The 22430-nt window shown below is 40.7% G+C and overlaps 1 protein-coding gene across 1 annotated transcript; it reads left to right on the forward strand.

Moving 5' to 3' along the window:
- The first annotated feature begins 625 nt into the window (after positions 1 to 625).
- LOC122419096 (S1 RNA-binding domain-containing protein 1-like) lies at positions 626 to 6175 on the forward strand. The gene is made up of 2 exons (XM_043433382.1): positions 626 to 3030; positions 3586 to 6175. The coding sequence occupies exons 1-2, from the start codon at positions 808 to 810 to the stop codon at positions 4339 to 4341; spliced, it is 2979 nt and encodes a 992-aa protein (XP_043289317.1). The 5' UTR covers positions 626 to 807; the 3' UTR covers positions 4342 to 6175.
- Positions 6176 to 22430: the final 16255 nt, after the last annotated feature.

Raw genomic sequence — 22430 nt, forward strand, 5'->3', positions numbered from 1 at the left:
GACTGCTCCCGACGTTCAAGTGGTTGAACGCATCCACAGAGACAATCGTCTGTTATCTGTTATCGTACTATTGCTTGTTTCGCTGTCTTCACTTTTCGATGAATCCAGTATTATTTCGTCGAGTGTAATTGAAAAAGAACAAATCACTTGTTGGTTCCGCGATTTTGTAATCGCACCAAGTCAAACATGACGTGAACGCAACCAGCGTCACTGCATTCACTTCAAATCGAACAAGTTTTAGCGTTATTAGCGTTATTAACGCTATTAACGCTGTCAGCGTCAAAGTAGAATGTATCCTAGTCATATGCAACATTAAAAAGACTCGAAAAAATCCTGCTACAGTGAAATTAAGATTGAATTTAAAATGTAAAAATCGTTTTGTTGACTCAGTTCTGTCTAAGAAATAATAAGGCGTACCGATCATCGGTATATTACCTGTGAAGCGAAACAATGGCGTCTTGGTGAATGTTTTCATTCGTCATCACTGGAACATGCTATCATATCATTTGTTATCTCATTGGAACGTATCTGTATATATACGAGAATCAATCGCATCACTGGCGGGGAATCCCCGATTGAGTTTATTTACAAACTGGGGAACCTCTTATCAGTTCTATCATTTTGTGAGAACGACGCACAAAAAACGAGCATATAGCTTGGTTCCGCTGGTGAACACACGCGACACGCGCGCAGTTGTACGTTGTACTTTGTACGTTGGAAATGAAACGTGATTCACTCATCGCCGAAAAGACGCGCAGTAAATTTAACCGAAATTGGCAAAATTAAAAAAATTTTTGTCGCACAATAATGGGATCAAATAGTTCAAGCAGTGAGAAACATAAAGTGGAAGAACGAGAGGTAAATAAGCGAACTTATGATGAGTGGCGGATATTGGAAGAGCAGCGAGCGACATGGAGAGCAGCACAAGAAGAAGTGGCAAAACATCATCGTGAACAAAAGTTGCTGGAAGATGAAAAGTACAGACGAAGTCGAGAAGAGTGGCTACGACAAGAGAATTTGAGAGAACAGCAGCAGCAGCAACAGTTACTGCACGAACAACAACGCCGATCACAAGAATTGTTGAATCAAAAGCAACATTGGGAACAATGGCGAGTCCAGCAAGAACAGTTGGTTAAAAAAAATGCACCCCCGGCTCCGCCAAAAGAGGCTCCACTGACGTCTGTTCAGAAGCCGTCTGGATCCGCTCTACCTGTCAATTCGAGGATATCAAATCAAAGTAAGAGTAATCCTTTATTTGCATCACCAATAAAGCAGTCTGTATCACCTCGGCAACCTGCGCATATGCCAATTTCAGTGCCAAAAGTGCCTGTGGCTTTGCAATCGACTAAAGCTCAGCCAATGGCATTTCATAATGCAGAGGTGTCGGAGGTATCTAAAGTATCTCCACCGGAATCAGTTCCAAAAGCATCTGCGTCAAACAAAACTCAAAAAAAGAGATGCAGAAACACTGCCAAGAAAACATCATCCAAACTTCCATCAAACTGTGACAAGAGCCTAGAGTTGTATCATCAGCGATTTGCTTCCCCTAAGTTTCCATTTGCTAAATGGACAGATGTCGATTACATTCAAGAAATACACGGTATGAGTCAATACGTTGCAGAGAATATTACTGCTTTGTTCGAGAGCCAATTTACAATATCGTTCATAGCACGGTACCGGAAACACACTACTTTGGGAATGGAGGTTGATCAGTTGAGAGGTATTCGAAATACTTCAGAACAAGCTAAGCTTTTGAAGCAAAAAGTTCTTAATCTTATAGTAGAAATTGATAAGCAGGGAAGCTGTAACGCTGAGTTATATGCTCTTCTGTGTAGCACAAAATCGTTGAATGATCTGGCATTGATAGAATCCGTGTTTGAGTCATTGAAGCCTGAAATTGTAAAAGCTAAAGAAATTGGTTTGAATGTATCTGCAGATGCCATTGTTAAAGGTCAACATTGTGTTCCTTTAAATCATTATCAAGGAAAGAATCCAGACGTATTCAAATCAGCACAGCAGCTGAAGAGTGTTATGATCTGTTTAGTCGCAGACATGATTTGTAAAGAACCAAAAATGTTCAGAATCATTCAAATGCTGTGTCAGTTGCATCCTTTGAGCATTGAAACAAAGAAACGTGAAAACACAGATAATGTTAAAACAAATTCTAAAAACAAAACGGATTACCAAAACTACTACAATTTCTCTTCGTTTGAAAAAAATATCAAGCCTCATCAGGTAATGGAAATCAATCATGGTGAAAACCAGAAACTGATCAATGTCAAGGTAATCATTCCAAACCAGTTTGAAAAAGACTTTAAAGAAGCTTGTGAGAAACAGTATGCCGATGCATGCAATACTTCGGATCTGCACAAAAGTATCCTGACTGCTGCTTTTGATTTTGCTTGGCGCTCTACCATCAAACCAAATATTTTCAAACTTAAGAGACAAGAGCTGACTCAGAGAGCAGAAATGAGTCTTATTGCTGATATCGCCAAAAATGCCAAACAGCTTTTGCTTATTCCACCAATTAGAGGTCAAGTGATCGTCGGTATTAAACCAGGAATTCAAGGGGGCTGCAAATTAGCTGTCATATCGGAGGAAGGTGAAGTTCTTGAAACTGAAACTATACATCCTCACGATGTGAGGAATCCTAGGGCTAAATCAGAAGCTGAACGCATTCTTTCTGGAATTATTCTTGTGCACAAATGCTCTACTTTGGCACTTGGTGATGGTGCAGTTTCTCGTGACACCGAAACTTTTCTCACTGAACTCATTAACAAAACTGCATTGCAACATCTTAACATCAGATACACGATTGTCGATGAAACCCCTGCTAGCTACTACGCTTCAAGTGAAGAGGCTGTCACAGAATTTCCATACCTCGATGCTAACTTCAGAGCTGCTATTTCTTTGGCCAGAAGACTGCGGGATCCGATAGCTGAATTGATCAAAATTGATCCACGACAATGGAACGTGAAGATTTCTCAGCATAATCTTCCTGGAAAACAATTAAATCTTCAATTAAACGCAGTAAGTAGTATCTTACTATGAATACTAAATGATGGAAAATGGAAAAAAGTTTTCTCTTTATTACTACGATCTCAATGGTGTTAAAAATCATCATTATTTCCATAAATTGATAAACTCATATTTCCTGCTTTTTATTCGTTTTGGGTGAATTATTGAAATTTATTGGAACAAACTCGTATGTTAAATTTAGATCAAGAATGGAGAATTCTCAAATGAACGATTTCTCAATGAAAACTCGAAAAAAAATTTTAAACTGGTCCACTTAGGAAAACAAAAGAACGAGTTTCTTCTTCAAGTACGAATGTCATTTTTCGTACGAAGGCTCCTAAAATTCGTTTTTTATAAAGTAAGCTTTATGAATTTTGCAGAAGAGGTTTAGTTTATAGTCCGGATGCGTTGGAGATATTTTTTTTTAATTTTCGTTAGTATTTTTTAGTGCGGCAGGTTACCGAAATCTCGAAATACTTAAAATTCTGTAAAATTGGGAAAAAAAATGCGTTAATTCTCTTCTGTCATTCGACATTTATTGACCGATTCCTTTCTGCGTTATCGTAGGCGATCGAGGAAGCCGTGAGCTTCGTTGGGGTGGATATAAATACAGCATCGCTGTCATTATTGAAGAGAGTTGCTGGTTTGGATGAAACGAAAGCGAAGAGTTTGATAAAATGGAGAGAATCATCAGGTCCGTTTAGGACGAGGAACGATTTGAAGAAAGTCGAACATATTTGTAATAAGACTTTCGAGCAATGCGCTGGTTTCGTGAAAATAATACCAGAGACGGCTGTCCAAGGGACTAGACGAATGGGGTTGGATCCTTTGAATTATTTGGATCAAACCTGTATTCATCCAGAAATGTACGACGTCGCTGAAGCCTTTTTGCGAGCTGCCAACTGTGATCTGATTCAGCTTGGTACGAAGGCGTTCATCTTCAGCGTGAAGCTATTCGCGAAAAAGGGATACACAGCGTTAGCCAATGAGTTTCATACTACAGTTGAAACCATTAAGCTCATAGTCGACGGTTTGTCGAGCGAAAAGGGTTTTGATGTCAGAGGCAAAACTGACAGATCGCTTTTTCGTAACAGATTGAAGCGTATGGAAGACCTCGTTGTTGGTACGCTTTTGACCGGAGTCGTACGTAGCAACGCTCATTTTGGTTCGTTCGTCGACGTAGGTCTTGAAATTGATGGTTTGATACACAACACCAAGATGGCAGGTGTCACTTTGGACATCGGTCAACAAGTCGAGACGAAGGTACTCAGTGTTAACATAGAACGTCGACGCCTTGGTCTTGGATTTGTCAGATGTGCGTGAAGTTTTTTTTCTCATTGAATTACGTGTCCGAAGTACGTAAGTTCGATAACGAGATATCTATAAGACAAAAAAATGCCAACGCCTTTAGCCTGTAATTAAAAAGTTTAATCACAAGTTTCTAATCGTAACGGGCGCAATTGAAGATATTACACTGTCATGAAAGGGGAATCCCGTAAAAGAAAAGCAAGTTTTTATCATTCTGTTATGTTTATGTGATAATGGCGCTTGCATCTGTAACTTACAAGGAAATTTCCGCAGTTTTGTTACGTTTTTTTTCGGTATTGCGCTATCCCAATTAACCATGTTCGTTTCAATATGTGTCAATGTACTTATTTGGTCACTTATTTTTCCAAGAAAATGGACAAAAGTCCGGAAATCATTTGATTTATTAAGTGTATTGCCCAATTGAAATAAGCGTGGTATTCAATGCGTTCTGTGTAGAGTTTGTCCTTCGCTTTGAGAAGGAAATTATTTGACAGTTTAAGCGCATACGAATTAAATGAATAGGCTTCGATTCAAGCTTTACGACAATAATAGTAAGAGACGATACTTTATCTAGTAATGTCATGATTGCATAATTCGATTTGATTTCGATTTAAGTACAAGGAAAAGGCTGTGTCAATAGAGACACTCGAAAAATTGGCTGTTCGGAATTGTCACCGTAAGGAGTGCAGATTTTCATGAAAGTAATCAAAATATTCCGTAAAATCGGTAAATTTATTCTTTGTTCGAAAATGTATTCTTCGTACAGCAAAAATTCTAAAGATTCAGGCTCATTCCCTGTTTCTCTTGTTCCAACGACGATGACAAAAGATTCTTGGTCCGGAATTGATGAATTTTTTCAATTATTCGTCAGGACCTATCAGAACCAAGAAAATTCTGAATTTCCTGTTCGAGTGTCTCAACCGTAACAATTTGTACGCGTAACGAGTGAGTTTATTCGCTGCTTCGCGTTTTTTAAATATTTCTTGATAGTCGTTACCGAATTACTATTGCTCGACGTGCAACGGTTTAATGACGTATAAAAGGAAATACGAAGGGCGATACGAACAAGTTGTAATTTAGCTGTCGTGCAATGCGCCGATAAAATCATCGATTAAGCCTATGAAATGTATTCTACCGAGACGTGCCACTTGAAATTGAGGGCCGGCTGCAAGCCCAGGCTCTTTGTTATTTACGTATTAAAAAGTCTCCGAGGGAGCAAGAAAAAAATGGTTACGAGTGCTGAAATGAAAGAAATATTTCAGTAGATTCCTCGTTAACATTTTGTTAATTATTGACGTTTTAATCGGTGCTCAGTGACGTATAATTTGAAGGAAAAATAAAAAAAATTTGGTCGAACACATCGACGTGCATCGCAGCGACGAACTTTCACATTTTCGTGAGTTTGTTGACGTCGAGAACGCGTGGTGCGTTCTCATATTCATGTAACCGTGCAAAATGTGTCCCTTGACGTGAAATGAGTCACCTTCGATCGATACGATTCACCCTGCCAAATAATTCATGATTGCACCACCGACGCAACACGCAGTAGGGTGCTCCCCGTTTTTTTCCCTTACCTCGCATTCTTTTAAGCTTTCGATTTAAGTATGTCATCAACCCTTGGTGACGTCGCCTTCTGAAACAAACATTTTCGAGTTTCTCTTTAGCGTTCCATTCAATTTATCATGAATTGAAGGAAAACCCGTGAATTAATAACTGCCAGAATATTTTCCGGAAGTGAGACATTGAATTTATATGTAACTCTGCGTTTCTATTTTTAGAGATTTTTCTCGGGGTCGTTGATAAAATGTATTTTCTCTAAAGTCGAATAAATTTCGTCTATTTTTAGATACATCTCGTACTTTCCTTTCGCTAAATCCTTCATTCGCGAAGTTGAATTTTCGAATGAATTCTCCTTCCCCGAATCATCCACGAGGCTCCTCTTCTAGCTGAAGTACAAATATCCCTTAAAGTTGGACTGCAGTTCGTCGGCTTTTACGAAGCTGTTCGGAAAATGAATACAGAAATATTGACAGACATAGATGGAGCTGTTTGTATCGATATCAGATATCAAATAGAGTCCTGTGTTCCTCAGGATTCGACGCATAATAATGAAAATGCCGCAGTTATTGGCGTCACGACGTCGCGACGCCCTCTCATTTTCCTCATCCGCCTCGCCTCGTCGACGCAGAAAAGTACTTTCGTCTGCCAGCAATACCGTAAACAAACCGGTGACGTCAAAAACGCAATCACGCTGAAACTGATATTCAAAATAATCCCTTTTCTTCGAATACTTTTAGTTTTTTTTATGAATAGTCGATATTAATTTTTATTCTTATTGTTTTTGCAGCTTTAAAAGCGGTATTTCTTGTTCTCGATTTAATCGACTTTCCCCACTGCATTTGCGTTACTTTATACTCGAAAAGATTTCTTTTGGTCGAATGGCATTCGGAACGAACGTCAGGATCGAAAATTTTTTCGACCTTTCAACATTTTTATTCGTAAACTCATGTTTATATTCAATGATTTCAACTAATACTCATTTTCTACTGAGCTACGATCACAACGAAGATATTTTTCACAAAATCTCTTCGTTTTGTAATTTTTGGTAGTTAACTCCAACCGGAGTAATTCCACATTCATATGATAATCGATTGTTCATCTTGTTGAACAACAAACAACCGAAAGCTTCGTCTAACGAAGATACAAATGTGATTAAACGTGGCCAAGTTTTCCCTCGTTCATCAATCGCCTGTTCAAATTGATTAATCGAGAGACAGAAAGATTTTATTCGCAGGGAGTCTACGCATGGGAAACGCAAGGGCACACAGCTTCGGTTTATTGATCATTTTGCCGGATTTAAGTGCAGCTGGATAGTGGGAGAGCGGGGAGCACGCGTTTATAGGTAATACAGAATTGCAGACAGAGAGTACAGGGCGAGCATTTAAGAGGATTATGGGAACGACACAGGAGGAGAGAGAATTTCCTTCAACGCGATACAGTACACGGGGCTAAGACTCCCAACCGCGGCGACAATAAATCTTTGGATATTTTCCTTAAACAGGGAGGAAATTCGATGTAATTCTCAAGCTCTCTGTTATCGTAAGTACCCTTCATGGAAACGCACTTTAAAAATAATTAGATAACTCTTTTGAAACGAGTCTAGAAAATAGAAATGTTTGATAACGATTTTTTGGAGCAAATACAAAAAAAAAGATAGAAAAGTTTTGCTGAATTTCGTTAAAAAAAGTTTCGTAATAAAACATGGAAAAAAATCAATTGTTTTGTCGATTGAATGAAGTATGAATTTGAATGTGTTTTCAGTATTTTTGCTCGCAAATGATTCGTCTCGCTGCGATGTCGCCTATAAGTCTCTCTCTCTCTCTCTCTCATCCCCTGAGGAAAAGAGAGTCTCGAAGAAATCGTCTCAATAAGCCCGTTACGTAACGACAGCACGTTCGTCGATGAGCTGGAAGAAAGTTGGATGGGCGTCAGTCCAGTTTAAACCTCGCGGAATAGATTGGCTTCCTGGCGGATCGTTGACCCCCTGGTGAGACCTTTCGCCCGAGTGAACGATCGAGCACGATTGAGTGTGATAGAAGAACACGTCGTGAGCCCTCGCGAAGGAGAAGGGACGAAAGTTTCAGATTGCGGCTTCATCGTCGGGGCTAAATAACTCGGGACGTCTCCCCGGGCCTCCGGTGCAATGCACCAAGAGGGCAAAAGATGAAGTGTAATAAGCCGATTTACCTCACGATAAATCTGCAGAAAGGAACTCGCCTTATTTTCCTAAGCCTTTAATATCGATCGCTTTTCATAAATGCTTTTTTAAGGACTCGGAGAACGTAAGAAATATTTTAATGCACGTTTTTAAGCAGCTTTTCGAAGTGCAAACAATAAATAATCGCTACGAGTTTTTTTATCGCCGGTTTATTAGTGACCATTCGGAAAATTCGAACTTGGAATTCATGAGTTTATGTTCGATATCGAAGAAACGACGTTTTGGTTCGGACTGTATTCACGAAAGATGGTTAAACGATCCGCAGGGACTGAGAAGGAGAATTCAGAATGCGAATTCGCTTGGTGAACATTTTTCTTTGTCTTTCAGTCTGCTATTCCGGTCTAGCCGCTGTCTAGTGTCCACAGCTAGATTTCGTCTGAATTTTTAGTCTGCGACCTCTCATTTTTTCTCCCTGGCCTTCTCTCATTTCATCTCAGCAGGCTACAGCTGTATCCTTCGTCCCTGCGGATTCAGTCACGACTACAATGAACTTGCCCGACGCTCAGATTTGCCTAAAGGGTCGGGGTATCGTAGATAGTCATATCGAAGCTCTTCGTCGAGCGAGTAAAACCAGACGCAGGCTCGGATATTACCAGCTTGAATCTCCGAGTGAAAGTTCCTGGATATAGACATTTTTTCATTGTGACTTCACGAAAGCTTCAAGAATGTCAGATTCTCGGCTTTGCCTATATGAAATTACTAACTTCACCCTATCGATGAAAAGTTATCGAAAAAACTGTTTTTCCAAGTAGCATTTTCAGTGGTATTATAGATTCGTCTAAAGATTCGTCTAACAACCGAGTTTCCTCATTACTTTCCTCGCGATCTTCGTGACACGACGATTCAACAGTTAGTACAACCATTGGAATAATTGCCACGTATAAAGTTTCATGATCTCGCACAGTGTGTACGACGTTATCGAATCTCCAAACTTGCCCTAAGATTCGGGAGCCTCGTTTCGCATGTCTGAAAGTTTTATTAAGCAATCTATGAGTCTATGTGACCGCCTTTAAACTCTCTGTACCAGGTAGTCGACGACGTCCACGCTGTGTTATCCACGAGTCCGCTGTCTCCGTTTCCCCACTAAATTTTACAAAACCCCTCCTCGAATATATACTTCCCTACAATTTACAGAACTTTGGTGTACATTCATACAAACGTCGTCAAGATGGATGTCTCGCTTTGCAACAGTACGACGCTTTGGCTCGAGTTATTTATACCGTATTCAGTTGTATATTATACAAGATCCGAGAGAGAGGGAGAGAGAGAGAAAGCGTTTGCGCGGCATGACGAAGAGTGCGGAACCCACAAAACCCGGGGAATTCGTTTCCGTCCTCAGTTTCCTGCGTATTTGATTGATTAGATTACGTTTCATGTATCCAATGTGACTTAAGGCGAGCAATCCCTTTAAAATTTTGAAAAAATCGATTTGAAAAAAATATATTTCTAAAGTAAGGAACTCAAAGATAATTCTGACCAAAGGAAAATAATATTGGATATTCGCGAAGTAATCGCATGTATAATCAGAAGTCTTGAAACGCGATTATCTCGAAAATAGTTTTTCAAAAACTGCTCGTGTTGCAGCTCAAAAGTAATCGACCGATCTGGATGAAATTTTGGGAGGTTACTCTCAGTAATATTATCGGAAGGATATATCTAAATTTCAAAAGGTAGCAGGTAAATGAATCACTTTTTTCGGGTCAAATCTGTCGAAATAAAGTAAAACGACCTTTTTTAAGTAAAACCGCTCCCAAATCTTCAATTTTGCGCTTTCTCATAAATTTTTAGATACATCCTTCTCCTTACCACGTCAATAAACGAACGACACTTATTAAATGATTTTCAGATCAACAGAAAAAGCGTGGCAACTGGAGCAGTTTTCGATCGAAAATTTTTGAACTTTACCGTTATAATAGACTCATGCCCAAATGTGAAAATCATCAGATTACTTTATCCCCTCTCAAAAAATTACCGAAAACACCTAATTTTTACGCTCTTAAGGAGGGCGGCTACATTCGTCAAAATGATAAGAAATTGATCAAATTTGGTGATAATGTTCTTCAACATCAAGTGCGAAGACACAATTTTTTTCAAAATTTTCTTCTGCTCAGTTATCGAGTAATTACGCATTAAAGCAGATTTCTTATGCCCGGAATGTATATGGAAACGCTTCGCTTATACACGTGAACTTCAGTGATCAATTACTCGATAACTGTACAGAAGAAAAATCTTTAAAAATTTGTATTGTCAAATTTGGCACTAAAGAATATGTTCACGAAATTTTATTAAATTCTTATCATTTTGAAATTTTTAATGTCTTTAACATGGTTTAGCATGGCAAGATTGTATCGTCGCTATCCACCCTCCTTAATGGGATTGCGCTCGCCTTAAGCTCTTAAACCAAAAGTTTATTCTCTTGGGATCGTTACCAATGAGTTTTTCATATTTCGATGAAACGTTCGAACGTTGCAAGAATAACTGAAGCGTAAATCCGTGCTCAGCGAAATAGCGCGATTAAGTATATACATTCGTGTATAATAGCGATGAAATAGTTTATCGTACTCGAATAAATCGGTGATGCGTGTCTCGCAAGCATTGTTCCAGATAATCGAGCTCCTGAATAATTGGTCATACAATACTTATGTGAGGTACAGTTGACAGGCAAATTGAAAGGATGGCGTGAGAGTCGGAGCAGGAAGAGATAGGATATTATGAGTTCTTTAAAGGGCCTCAGGCGCTCGTGAATTTGTGGGTCGTATGAAGTTTCCCTCTCAGGATGTCTCGGGCGATGTCTCTTTTTTGCCCTTTATCAAGATAGATTGCTTCTTGTCGTCATCCTGAATGTTCGCGTTTGTGAGAAGGGAGAAAGAGGAGATGGGATGAGAGAAAGACGCGAAGCGCGGGCGTGCGATGATTATCGACGAGTCTCGTCTCCCTGCGAGTTCGTAGGTGGAGTGTGTTCTCTGTAAGACTCGCGTGCGTCTGTGCAAGAGGTGTATTTCAACATTTCTGGATTTTTTAGCTCCTCAAAACGACGCGTCTACAAGGATTTGTTTAATCTTACATTTTTGGCTTGGATCGTGGCTTTTTTCGAATTTCCAAGCGTTCGCTTCGGTGCCATTTCCCGATTTTTCAGCCCCAACTTTTGTGGCTACGAAACAATTGTCTGGTCGAGTCATTTGTCTGGAAACACTGGAAGTGTCTTTCCTTTCACCAGTGCGCGATCGATGCACGATTTTTTTTTCTAGATCCTGGTTAATGCAGCTCGATGAGCTCGCAGGCAGGTTTTTCCTGCTGGCAAGTTCGGTGATGAAGTTCAGAGTCTCAATATCACGCTCAAAAGGGCTTGCATTTTGGTGAACCCGATCACGATGTCGTCAAAGAAGTTTCTTGTAAGTTATCGGTGCCCTGTACGCACGTGTGTTTGCACACATGTCTGGCAATAATAATTTCTCACTCTCACGACGGCGCTGTTGGATGTGCGCGTATCCGTGGGCGCGACGTCTTCTATACGGCGTTGAGCTAACTCACGCCGCGCGTCTGGGTCACGCGTGTGTGTCTCTCTACAGGATATTACGCATCGAGTAACCGAGTCGTATATGGAACTCGCTCACAATCAGTCCCGGTCCGCGTTCTCGAACCCCTCGGGCGCACCCGTTATTAGACGAGGGCCTGACGTAGCAGGTTGCTTACCGGGACGAATGCGAGGAGGGGTTTCGTCCGTAAGCCCAAGAACGCTGCGTATGCCGAGACCGTAGATCGTTTATCATCAGACACGAAGCTGCCCTTCGTTTTGGCCGCTCGAATATTCGTGCAATTATGTTGTCTGGATCTTGGAAGAGTTTCCAATATATTTGAACGGGGATAAAACTGATTTTCGAGTTTCCGAGTGTAATCAAAAACGAAGCACAACTTTGGAAAGCGAGTGTCGATGGAACTTCTGAAAAAATGGGTCAAATTTGATGGTATCGAAACGCTTGGACGGATTCGCTGATTCTGTTCGATTTCACGTAGAAAAGCCAAATTGTGATTCCATTTATTGTTTTATCAGATAAGGTTTTCTGAGGATGAGGCAGATCGTATATCGGCCGAGAGGCCGAGCATGATGGAGACGAGTGTTTTTATCGCGAACCGCGAAAGTAGGACACACGAAATTTGATCTCGATGAGACGACGGCTGGAAAAATGGTATTTGTAGAAAATAAATGTGAGATTGATTCTGTTTGGTGTACATTTTATTTCGATGATCTTTGACCAAGAATTGGCATTGAAAAATTTCGACGCGACTCTTCCCTCGAGTGCACTCTTCGCTCCACCTCAGTTGGCAATATCTTTCGTAGTTTCTGCTCCAAAAACGGGCTTTTAAAAAATCCTCTTATTTTAAAGAGCTCTCAAGAAGCCGAGAATTCGAGGAATTTCGCAATTTCAAAGGGAGTCAACCACAAGAGACTTAATAAAGGCATAAAGATCTTTTTGGGCTCGTGGTTTTTTTTTGAGTATCTTCTTCGTTTTCGTTAGCACTTGTATATTTATACAGTCGAGTACGTACGTGAGACATGATATTCGTAGAACGAGGCTATTAGGAATTGAGGTTAGCTGTGCAGCACTAAAGTCCTCCTGTGAGACGTCCTGATGAGACAGCAACCGGAAGTTCCTCTGGTCTGTACCGTTGGAAGAGAGAGGACGATTGGCCGTTTGCCCGGTCAAATTTTCTTCTGTTCTTGCACATGCTCCTCTCCGGGTGAACTCAGTCACAAGCGAGGTCACCGAACATTTTCAACGTCGAGAGAAATTTCACGATTTCTGTCAGTATCCCTGTCTCCGGCGGTCCTTTCGCACTCGTCTGTCCAATCCCAACTCAACCGTTCGCATCCTCGACTCTCGCTCCCATCTTTATCACTGTCATAACCGAGTGTATGTATAACTATAGTAAATGCCTATTAGTGCATGGTCTAGTGCACGGATGTGCGGAATACAGAAGCAACTCTGGCCAAAGTATAAGCGTATTTATGCGAGTAGTATTTAGAGGAGAAGCGCTCTGATAACCGAGCTTTAAACAAAGTGCACGAACACTTTATACTTTCCGAAGAGCTCGAAGATTCTGTAGGAGATTGGAGTGGCCGGGTAGCAGGTTATCGCGTATATTGTAAGTTACTCCCGATTAATTTTCATCTCCGCAAGTTGTTTCTTGACTTTCGTTGCTTTCGTAATGGCTCAAATTGCCAGAAGGATGAAACTCGACTGAATTTATTGCAAACAAGGATTTGAATGAGACGCGGTAACGCACGGTTGTTCGGAGAATATATTTTTAAAAATTTCATCCCAGGAAAGATCTTGTTGGTTAAAATATAGTAAAGTTAACGAAGAGAGTCGTGTGTAGAAAACTGTACGAAGGGGGGAGCCTTAGCCACGTAGTGGAAAACGGAGACGGCACAGTTTGCCTGAAGAGAGTTTGGCCGGTACGTGACGTTGAACGTTTGACTGCAGTTGGGTCTCCGTGCGTTCACGGTAGCAGAGAAACGGACGTCGTCAAACGACCTTAGTACGGAGAAGGAACGAGAGGCAAACGCCTTAGTATCGTAATATTTTTCGTTAAATTAGACAAATACGAGTATGACGCAATAAAAGTTTTGTTGGGAAACAAGGCGAACAAGGGGACTGGATGAGAATATGCTGGGACGTGTAGCGGTGCGGCACGTCGCGTACATGCACTCGAAGGATATATGGGTGGATAGTGGGCTGCATCGTCACCGCAAATATACACGAATGCATAATAATGGGCGTTAGGTAGAACATACAACGGTAGCCTCCGGTGAAAAGTAGTTTCAAAGCGTCTAGTGATGACAATGGACCGTATGAAAGGGTGAGCGAGGAGGGTTGAGGGTGATGGAGAAAACGAGAAACGTGGGTGCTGGATGAAAAGCAACGAGCTCCGCGGAAATAAAAGAGGGAACGCGCACAGAACGGGATGAACAAACAAAAAATTGTACTCTCCTCCTGTAGATATATAGCAATCTCTCCGTGTATATTGCACATTGACAAGTAAACCCTGAAAGGGCGCAAGTTTACGAGGAGTTCAGCATCCTTCATCATCCTTCGTACGCCACTGTGCTTGCCAATGGTTTATTTATAGATAGATATACGCTCACGAGCTCCGAATCTCTTTTCCAATGCCAAGGTTCGTGCTCGCGAAATCTCCATAGGACTTTCGAATGCTCGATACTTCAATGTCGCTTCCCTAGACTACAGTGTCTCGTGCACCTTCGCATCTAGATACAACAGTGTATTCCAGACATTCTCTTGCCGCCCGAACGCCCACTCACCCCAACTACACGCCGTCATTACATTTCAATTATTCACTTCTTTCCTTCCCCCTATTATCCCTCTTCGTGTATCCGCCGTTCTGGTAGAGCCGAGCTTTTTTTGTACTGTCGAACTCCTGAAGGATGAAATGTGCGTTGTAGCAGTTTCCTCTACCTTCGGTGCACTACTCGCGACGCTGCACACACACAACTTTTTCATTGGTGTAATGATTTATCGATGCGTACTCGATAATTTCGGGTTTCCGCTCGCTCCTCGAGGACTTCGTGCTGTATTATTTGCGGGCTCCCCTCAGCTTGGATAAATTTACAATTTCACCGAGCAAGTGGAAAAGTTTTTCTCGCAAATCAACCTCGCTTCGATCTTCCTTCGAAGCTAATTTTACTTTTTAACTAGTAAAAAACTGATGGAGTTTTTATGTGGAGTATGAGCTTGGAAAGAGTCAGTCGAAAATGGAATTTATCGTTCACACTCATCTCAGGGATTTCTGGAAATAGTTCCAAATCAAAGAAACCACTATTTTTATGAACCGAAAGAATATTATTGTTGTGTTTTTATCAACAGAAAAGCGAGCAGTCGAAGAAAACTTTGCTTCGATTTTCCAACGAGATACAAAAGTAGTCTAGTTGGAAAAAATGCTCCAACGCGAGTAATGTCGGAGAGCCAGCCTTTTCGATTCACCAAATGGAGCTAAGAAGTCTGGGCTCTCAATCGATTTGCATTTTTATAGTGTGTATACCTTTATAAGAAATTTGAAATCTTCAATCGCGTGCATTATCTTCAGATTTTCCTCACAGACTTTGCGAGTTTTTTTATCATAAAAATGATCGGCTTCTATGATCTTTCCCCGCGTCCGTAATATCCAGGGAACAACATTCATACATATAAACATACTGAAAGACGTTCCTCGAATCAATTCTATGCAAAAGAGCAAATCCTTCCAAAGCGAAGAATTGGCGGTCGTACCCTTGACTCGCCCCCAGGCCTTTTCTATATGGTTGCCACGAACAGCGATATGGAGAAGCTTTTTCGCGAGCGAAAATTTGATCCCGTACCTATGGGCACGCTTCTCGGATTTTATTTTTCGTCTATTTTCCATCGGGAATACATTCGGGAACAGTAATGCTCTTGGCATTGAATACACAACCCCGTCGCTCTGCTCGTTCAGATTTTCATCGAGATCTATCGAGCTGCTCTCGCTTACGTCTGAGCTTGTCAATAGGATACATCGTTGGCAACGAACTCGGCGTGAAAAGCATCGATAGAGATTCCTCGCCAACGCTATCTCCATGCAATCGTGTTTTTCCAATCGCAAAATCGCTTCCACAATTCATTTAAAAAAAACCAAACTTTCAATCGTTCGCGACGAGCGTGCTGGCATTTTTCTTCCTCCGGACTCATGAGATTCCGGGAATGTTTTTTCCTCCTGGGAATAAACATTGTTACCAATTACGTTTTGCTGCGGGGAACGACGCTTGATTATTCCTTGAAATATATTTATTCGCGACACGATCTTCTCAGCTCAAAATCATACCAATAAATTTAATTGTATTGGCGGGTCAATAGACAGATTTAAAGTCTTTTGACAACTTCTTAAACGATCTGCTTCCGAATAAATTAAGTTTTTCCCCAACTCATGAGAAAAATCTTCATCGACGGATTGAGGGTAAGCAATAAAGTACGTTCGGAATCGCTGGTCAATTCAGTATTTTCTGAGCTCCGAGGCCGAGAAAAAGGGTCATCCATTGCAGATTTTCGAATCGCGTTCAAACACCATCGAAACACCATATTCTTAGGATTTTAGTCCCAAATCCGTTGTGATCTACGCCCTTGCTGGGTCCACAGAAGTTTTAGTGAGAGCATAAGCTTTTTTCGCTTGCCAAGTTTTATTGATGTCTCTACTTGTTGATCTTACATTTGATCTAACGAGTTGAACTGTTCACGGAACGAGCGTGCCACTGGAAAGAAACTAAGAAAGTAGTAAGGGGAGGAGAAGGAGCGAAAACGTGACGTCAAAAAAGTGGAAAAGAAACTTGGGTATAAAATATTTACGTTCTGCGTAATAACAACATTCGAGTCAAGTGCATAAACCGTGCGTTTTGCATCAGCCAAAAGTCAACGGGTGGAACGCAATTGCAGTTTGCACGAAGAACTCCGATGAGGGTTCGCGATGCGAGGATATTCGCATTTTCTTCGTTTATACTCGCTCCGAGCCGAGTTTTACTAATCCCTGATTTTGCCACATATTCAGAAAACATGCGGTGACGTTCCGACATTATATTTAAAGCGGATGTGATGGGAAAATATTCGTTCGCGATAAATACTATAAAACTTTGAATACAATTCACTGAACAGTGAATTTTATCGAACAGAATTTCATTGAGTTTCACCTGCAAAAGGTTTAAATAATTCAATGAATTTCACGATCCCGAGCTTTCCTTTCTCTAGATAAATTATTTTTAGTAATACTCCGTTAAAAAATCTCACTATTTATTTATATTGTTACGCGATATTAAAAGTCCATTTGCATCGTGCATAGATATGCTTTCCAAGTTGCTGCATCTACTTACAAGCACTTGGCAATGGTCGAGAACGACGAATCCCCTGCTGTCGAACAGCCAGCACTCCCTTCGAACATTTCGTATATACGCTATCCCCATTATACAATTTATATATAACAGTGCTCCTATAATTTTCTTGCCCAGATGCTTGTGATTGCCCACTTTATTGGAGAGCTACAGATATATGTGTATACGGCACAACATGGATTCATGGGCATACGGGGCACTTCACGCTCATACGACCATCGCTCGATGACCTTTATGGAGCCTTCGAACATGTTGTGGATTTTACGCTTTTTCCTCATGATATACGAATAATTTCGTCGCACGCGATTACCATCATTCGCATCTTTTCGATATTAATTTGGGAAATAAAAAAAGTAAATGCATTCAACGAGAAAATTTCAATGAATTATCCAAAGAAATCTATCGATTGGGCAATTTTTCAGGAAAAAAAAAAACAAAAAATTATAGTAATACAAAAATATTGAACTTTCGAATGAATCGAAGTAGAAGTAGATCGAAAAATACATGGGAATGCGCATGGATAGAAAATAATAGTTGTTGTCTGATTACAATAATGATTTCGAACGAATCCAAGATTTAGGGTACGTTGATGTGGAATGACCCACAGCTTTATAAAATATGCCTATCGATGATAGAATTTAACGGAGCTGCTGATAGCGGTTTGCAAAGTGTCCGGATGTGCACCGTGCTCGGTGTTAAATCTCTTTATCTTATTTCCAATATTACGTTCTTTCTCAATTTCTGATTTTCCTCATTCTCACTCTCCGAGATGGTGTCTGTGTGTGGCGAGTTCAAGCCACGCTTCTCGCGATGTTGCGAATTCCATCTTGAGATGACTACACCATAAGTGTATGTATTATATTCATCAATGTGGAAAATCGATTCTCGAGATTATGCACTCTCGCGTCCTTCCCTACTGTACTTCGTACCCGTTGCTGTACTCTCTGCGCGCACACACGCGCACACACACACACACACACACGCACGCACGTGCTGTTTTTTGCTCCTCGAGCAGTCCGTCGTTCCAACGCTGGACGATGGAATTCTGAAAAAAATTCTTATCTCGCTAAACGACAGGACGCTGGCTCTGACCCGGCGGACAGAAAGGCTACGTACATCGATACATTTGCGTGTGTGCGTCTTCCGTTTGTACACACGTATCGAGAGATTCTCCAACAAGAAGAAAACTGTCACCGAATTTACCTTAAGAGTGACTTTTGTCCCGAGAGAAAAGCGACGTTGCGATATGAGAATGACAAAAACGAAAGGTATTGTCCCGTCTCTCAGGGCCCATCTGACCTTCACTCTTCAAAAAATTTATCACTTTTTACTCTTTCCAATCCGAGGTCCGATTTCATTTTGAGGATTCGAACACAGCTTGTTACCTGCTTCATTCAACTTGTATGTTTTCATTAATTAAATGATTCTCGAGTTTTGTTGTGGAAATTATTGATTATAGGCATTTCACAATATTTCAATGTGCATGAACTGGGACGGTATTTCACGAAAGGATTTAACCAGAATTTTTGACTGCCCGAATTCGAGCTCTCAAAGTGTAAACTCGATGAAAAACGAACGCTTTTACATCGTACGAGATTCCGCAAACGGAGAACGAATTTAGGTCGATAAAAAGGACGAAATATAAAGTATTTATTCTCCTATATACGCCGGTTCAAAGAGAGACTGAATCCGCACAGCGATTAGTCGCGTCCACCTGCGAATGTTCGTACTACACTCCATGCCGACAGGTTATTCGTGCATGTGTGCGATTATTAGAGGGAGTGGGCGTAAATGCATATTGGATGCACGCATAAAAGCAAGCGCACGCTCGAGCTGCTAATTTTTTAATTAATCCCCCGGTCCTGAAGGGAATTCTCGGTGAAAAAAGTCTCCTGCACTCGCGCCGGATAAAAGCGCCAAAGGATGTCTCGTGATGAATTACTCCGACGTTTTTACAGCCGCGTTTCACAAAGGAATAATGAAACTGAGCGTTGGACGCAACAGACGCGCGATTCACGGGTTAGATCGAAAAATCTAGTGATTGAAGGAATCCGAAGTAATTGAGGAATGAGTTGTACCGGATCGACGATCTTTTCGAGAGGAAGCTCAAATTCTTCAATGACCGAATCTTTCAAAGATTATCGTTTCTGACGGCCATTTGCGAAAGCACGTGTACCAAATTTCAATTTTTTTCCTGACAAGAGAACACACTGGATTTTTGTAATAATTAATAAAACTTTTGCGAAAGTGCTGTAAAATAATGAATGAGAAGACGAAACAAGAGTCTGCATGTGGGACCACAGAAACACGAATGGAACATTTTTCCAATATTCCCAAGACCAGAAAATTAAATTTCCAAATTTAAAACTATAAATAACGCCATTGAAAAAGACAAACAAAACGAAAGATTTTTATAATTCAAAATTTACTGAATTGACGATTCAACAAATGCCATTCGCTCGATCCTTTTGAGACCTTGGAATCTGCTGCATCCATTTGCGCACCGCTTTTAAGGAAAAATGTGCGTGATATCGATTCCCGTAACGAAAAACTGCGCAGAGAATGTTCTCAAGGACAATATGAAGGTAGAAATTAATGCGAATTTTCACGCTACGACGATCATTGAAGACCCGCGTTTCCGACTCACTTTCCCCGTATGTTTTTTCCTCTGGCCGGTGGTATGAAGTGCGAAAGGAATGCCGCATATATACGTATACAAGGGCTGATGCCGCTGCTGCTCGAGGCTGTGGCGCTAAGCGTATAAGGGCTTCTGCGCCCCTCGATCAATATTTCGTGCCAGTGGCGTAGCACGAAAAACTACTGGTAGCTATATCTTTTTCAAATAATATAGCATTTTGTGATTAATCTGCTCATAATATATTGCGAATCGATACGTTCCATGAACAACCCTGTTTCGGTGTACCCCTCAAACTTTTTCTGCACATACTTTCCAAAACATTGCATCACGATCCATCGGATTTTTCAACGGATGCGAACGCTTTTCCGGAAGTTCAAAATTCCAATTATAGTTGATCGTTATTGTTGAGGCTACAAAATCAGAATTTACTGTTTTTTTTTGCCGAGAAAATCGTTTATTTTTATGACGATGATCGAAATTCTTGTCATCAATCGATGACTCTTTCCAAACCAGTAGCAAATGCTCCACTTCCCGGGACATCCAAGCCCTTTATTCGCAGCTGGAATTAGGGAACATCAAAAACCTCTCGACCATTAAAAGGATCCCTCTGATTACGTTATCACCCACTCCCGCTTGAGCCTCCGTTCTCTACGACTTTTAACCACGCTTTCGTATTTTTTCACACTCTTTAATCGTGTCCGAATCACAGAGAACGGAAAGGCCCAAATTTTTACGCGTCACGCTACCAAAAATATTTGTCAGAATTGAGTTTAGTTTACTTTTCAATCTCATTGAGTCGCAGCCGTATTTTTATTATCATTATTATTCAATGCGAGTCAAATCGCTCAAGTCTTACGCGATATTTTAAGTTACGATGTCAACACCGTGCAATACAGTTTCAATGTGCATCTTTCCGAGCGTAACGCCTCGAGTGTTTTTCAAACAGAAAGAAAAGTAAAAAATTGAAGCATAAAATCAGTCAAGCACGAAAAAATATGTACAGAAGTGAATTGAGATATTGAGTGGCCATTTTCTCATCCATTTGTTACCGATTACGATAAAATTCCTGACTGACGGAACGTGATATGATTCAGAGCCGACACAACACACCGAACAAAAAAAGTTGTGATTTTTCCAACGGGCAGAAACCATTCATCGCGGAGAATCTCAGCCTCCGTGCTTCGAGAATGGCACTTCAATATCCGTTATGATAACGTGCTACCGAGGCACTTTTATATATTAAAAGTGCATGGAGTGAGAAAACTCACCCGAGACTCGGCGATGTCGACGGGCGTGCGATATTTTGTGCCACCGCGACAATGACGAGCCTTACTTGCGGGAGTTCTTTCAACATTTTTTTCTTTTTTCATGAATCTTGCTTCGAGTTTATTGAATGTGTAGGTAGATTGCTGAAATAAAAGCAGGGCAACGTGTATACTCGCGCAGCATTTGTTACTGGAGCATTTACTGTTACTTTTTACTTTTTATTGGACTTTTCGAAAGTATACATATCTGAAAGTATCATCCTAAAATTCTATTAAGATCTCTTTACTTATACGTTTAGTTCTTCCTGACAACAGCAATAACAGTAATGATAATAATAATTTTCATTCATCCATACATTACGAAGGCTCAGCGCCAAGCATTAAACATTATCTGCACATTGCCATTCTAAGCTCACTGAGGAAAATGTGACAGAAAGATATCGCTGCATGCTTTTCTCAAGAGTAAAAATGCTCCCTCACTGGTAATTCAAGTACTCATTGCTCGAGATAAACCGAAAAGCGGAACAATTTATTTTCGAGATTTCGTATAAAGTACGTCATTGAAAAATGGTGCAATTGTGAAAAAAATGAAAAATGAGGAAAGAAAGTTTCAAATTTAACACTATTGATACTCACCAACGACTTTTTTTATGACAAATGAGCTCCGAATAGGTTTGAAACATTTATTCATTTTCGATAGAACGTACAGCGGGATATGGGAATGGTGAAATCGTGGCGGGCTTAAGGGTGGAATTGAGAAATAGCTTCATCCAGAGGATGGTTCGTTGTGAAATAGCATTCAGGTTAACTAATTCGATTTTGTTCCATGTCAAATGGCTGTATAGGTTTTCCCTTTCGGCAAATTGTGCTGTCAGACATGAATAGTTGATGCAATTTCGTCACAAAACTTATGACTTGCAAGGCTCGTAACGAGCCCTGTGCATTAATGATGTAACACAGTGTAAGAGCAGGAAATCAATCTATAACTCGTGAATTTCCACGCAACGAAATGAACTCTCCGCAGGAAATGTGAGTGCACGTAAGTTGATTGTGGGATAAAGCCAAAATTTTCACTATCCATTACCTGCGGTTCACCGACCACGAGATTTAACGAGGCAGAGTTAACATATAAACGGAGGGACGGGCATGTGGACTTGACGAGGGTGAAAAACTCGGGAATATAATTACTCGTAAGTCGAAACATCGTAAAATTAACTTTTCGCGCCTCTCGTGAAGCTTACAACTCTCGGCGCTCATTAAATATTTGCGTGACCCCCCGCTCGCACTTTCCAAACCTGTAACGGCTTTGGTTTCGTGCAAAGCGTCAATATTGAGAGCTGGAATTTATCTCTGGAAGAAGAATTCGTTCTGAGATAATTGTCCTATAAAAGCTGGGGGTTTCATGTTGCTTGTATATTCAAGATGAAAAACAGTTTTTGATCGTTCAATCTTCGAAGCAATTCGTTTCTTTATTTTGACCTTTTCGTGAACTCGCCGAACGCGATCCTTTTTCGA

The sequence above is a fragment of the Venturia canescens genome, chromosome 1, assembly GCF_019457755.1.
Source record: "Venturia canescens isolate UGA chromosome 1, ASM1945775v1, whole genome shotgun sequence".
Taxonomy (NCBI): Eukaryota; Metazoa; Arthropoda; class Insecta; order Hymenoptera; family Ichneumonidae; genus Venturia; species Venturia canescens.

What these genes read in the sequence shown, in the direction of transcription:
- LOC122419096 (XM_043433382.1), top strand. Translation starts at nt 808, where the DNA reads ATGGGATCAAATAGTTCAAGCAGTGAGAAACATAAAGTGGAAGAACGA. An exon ending in TAAATCTTCAATTAAACGCA is followed by an intron (nt 3,031 to 3,585) that starts GTAAGTAGTATC and finishes GCGTTATCGTAG; the next exon opens with GCGATCGAGGAAGCCGTGAG.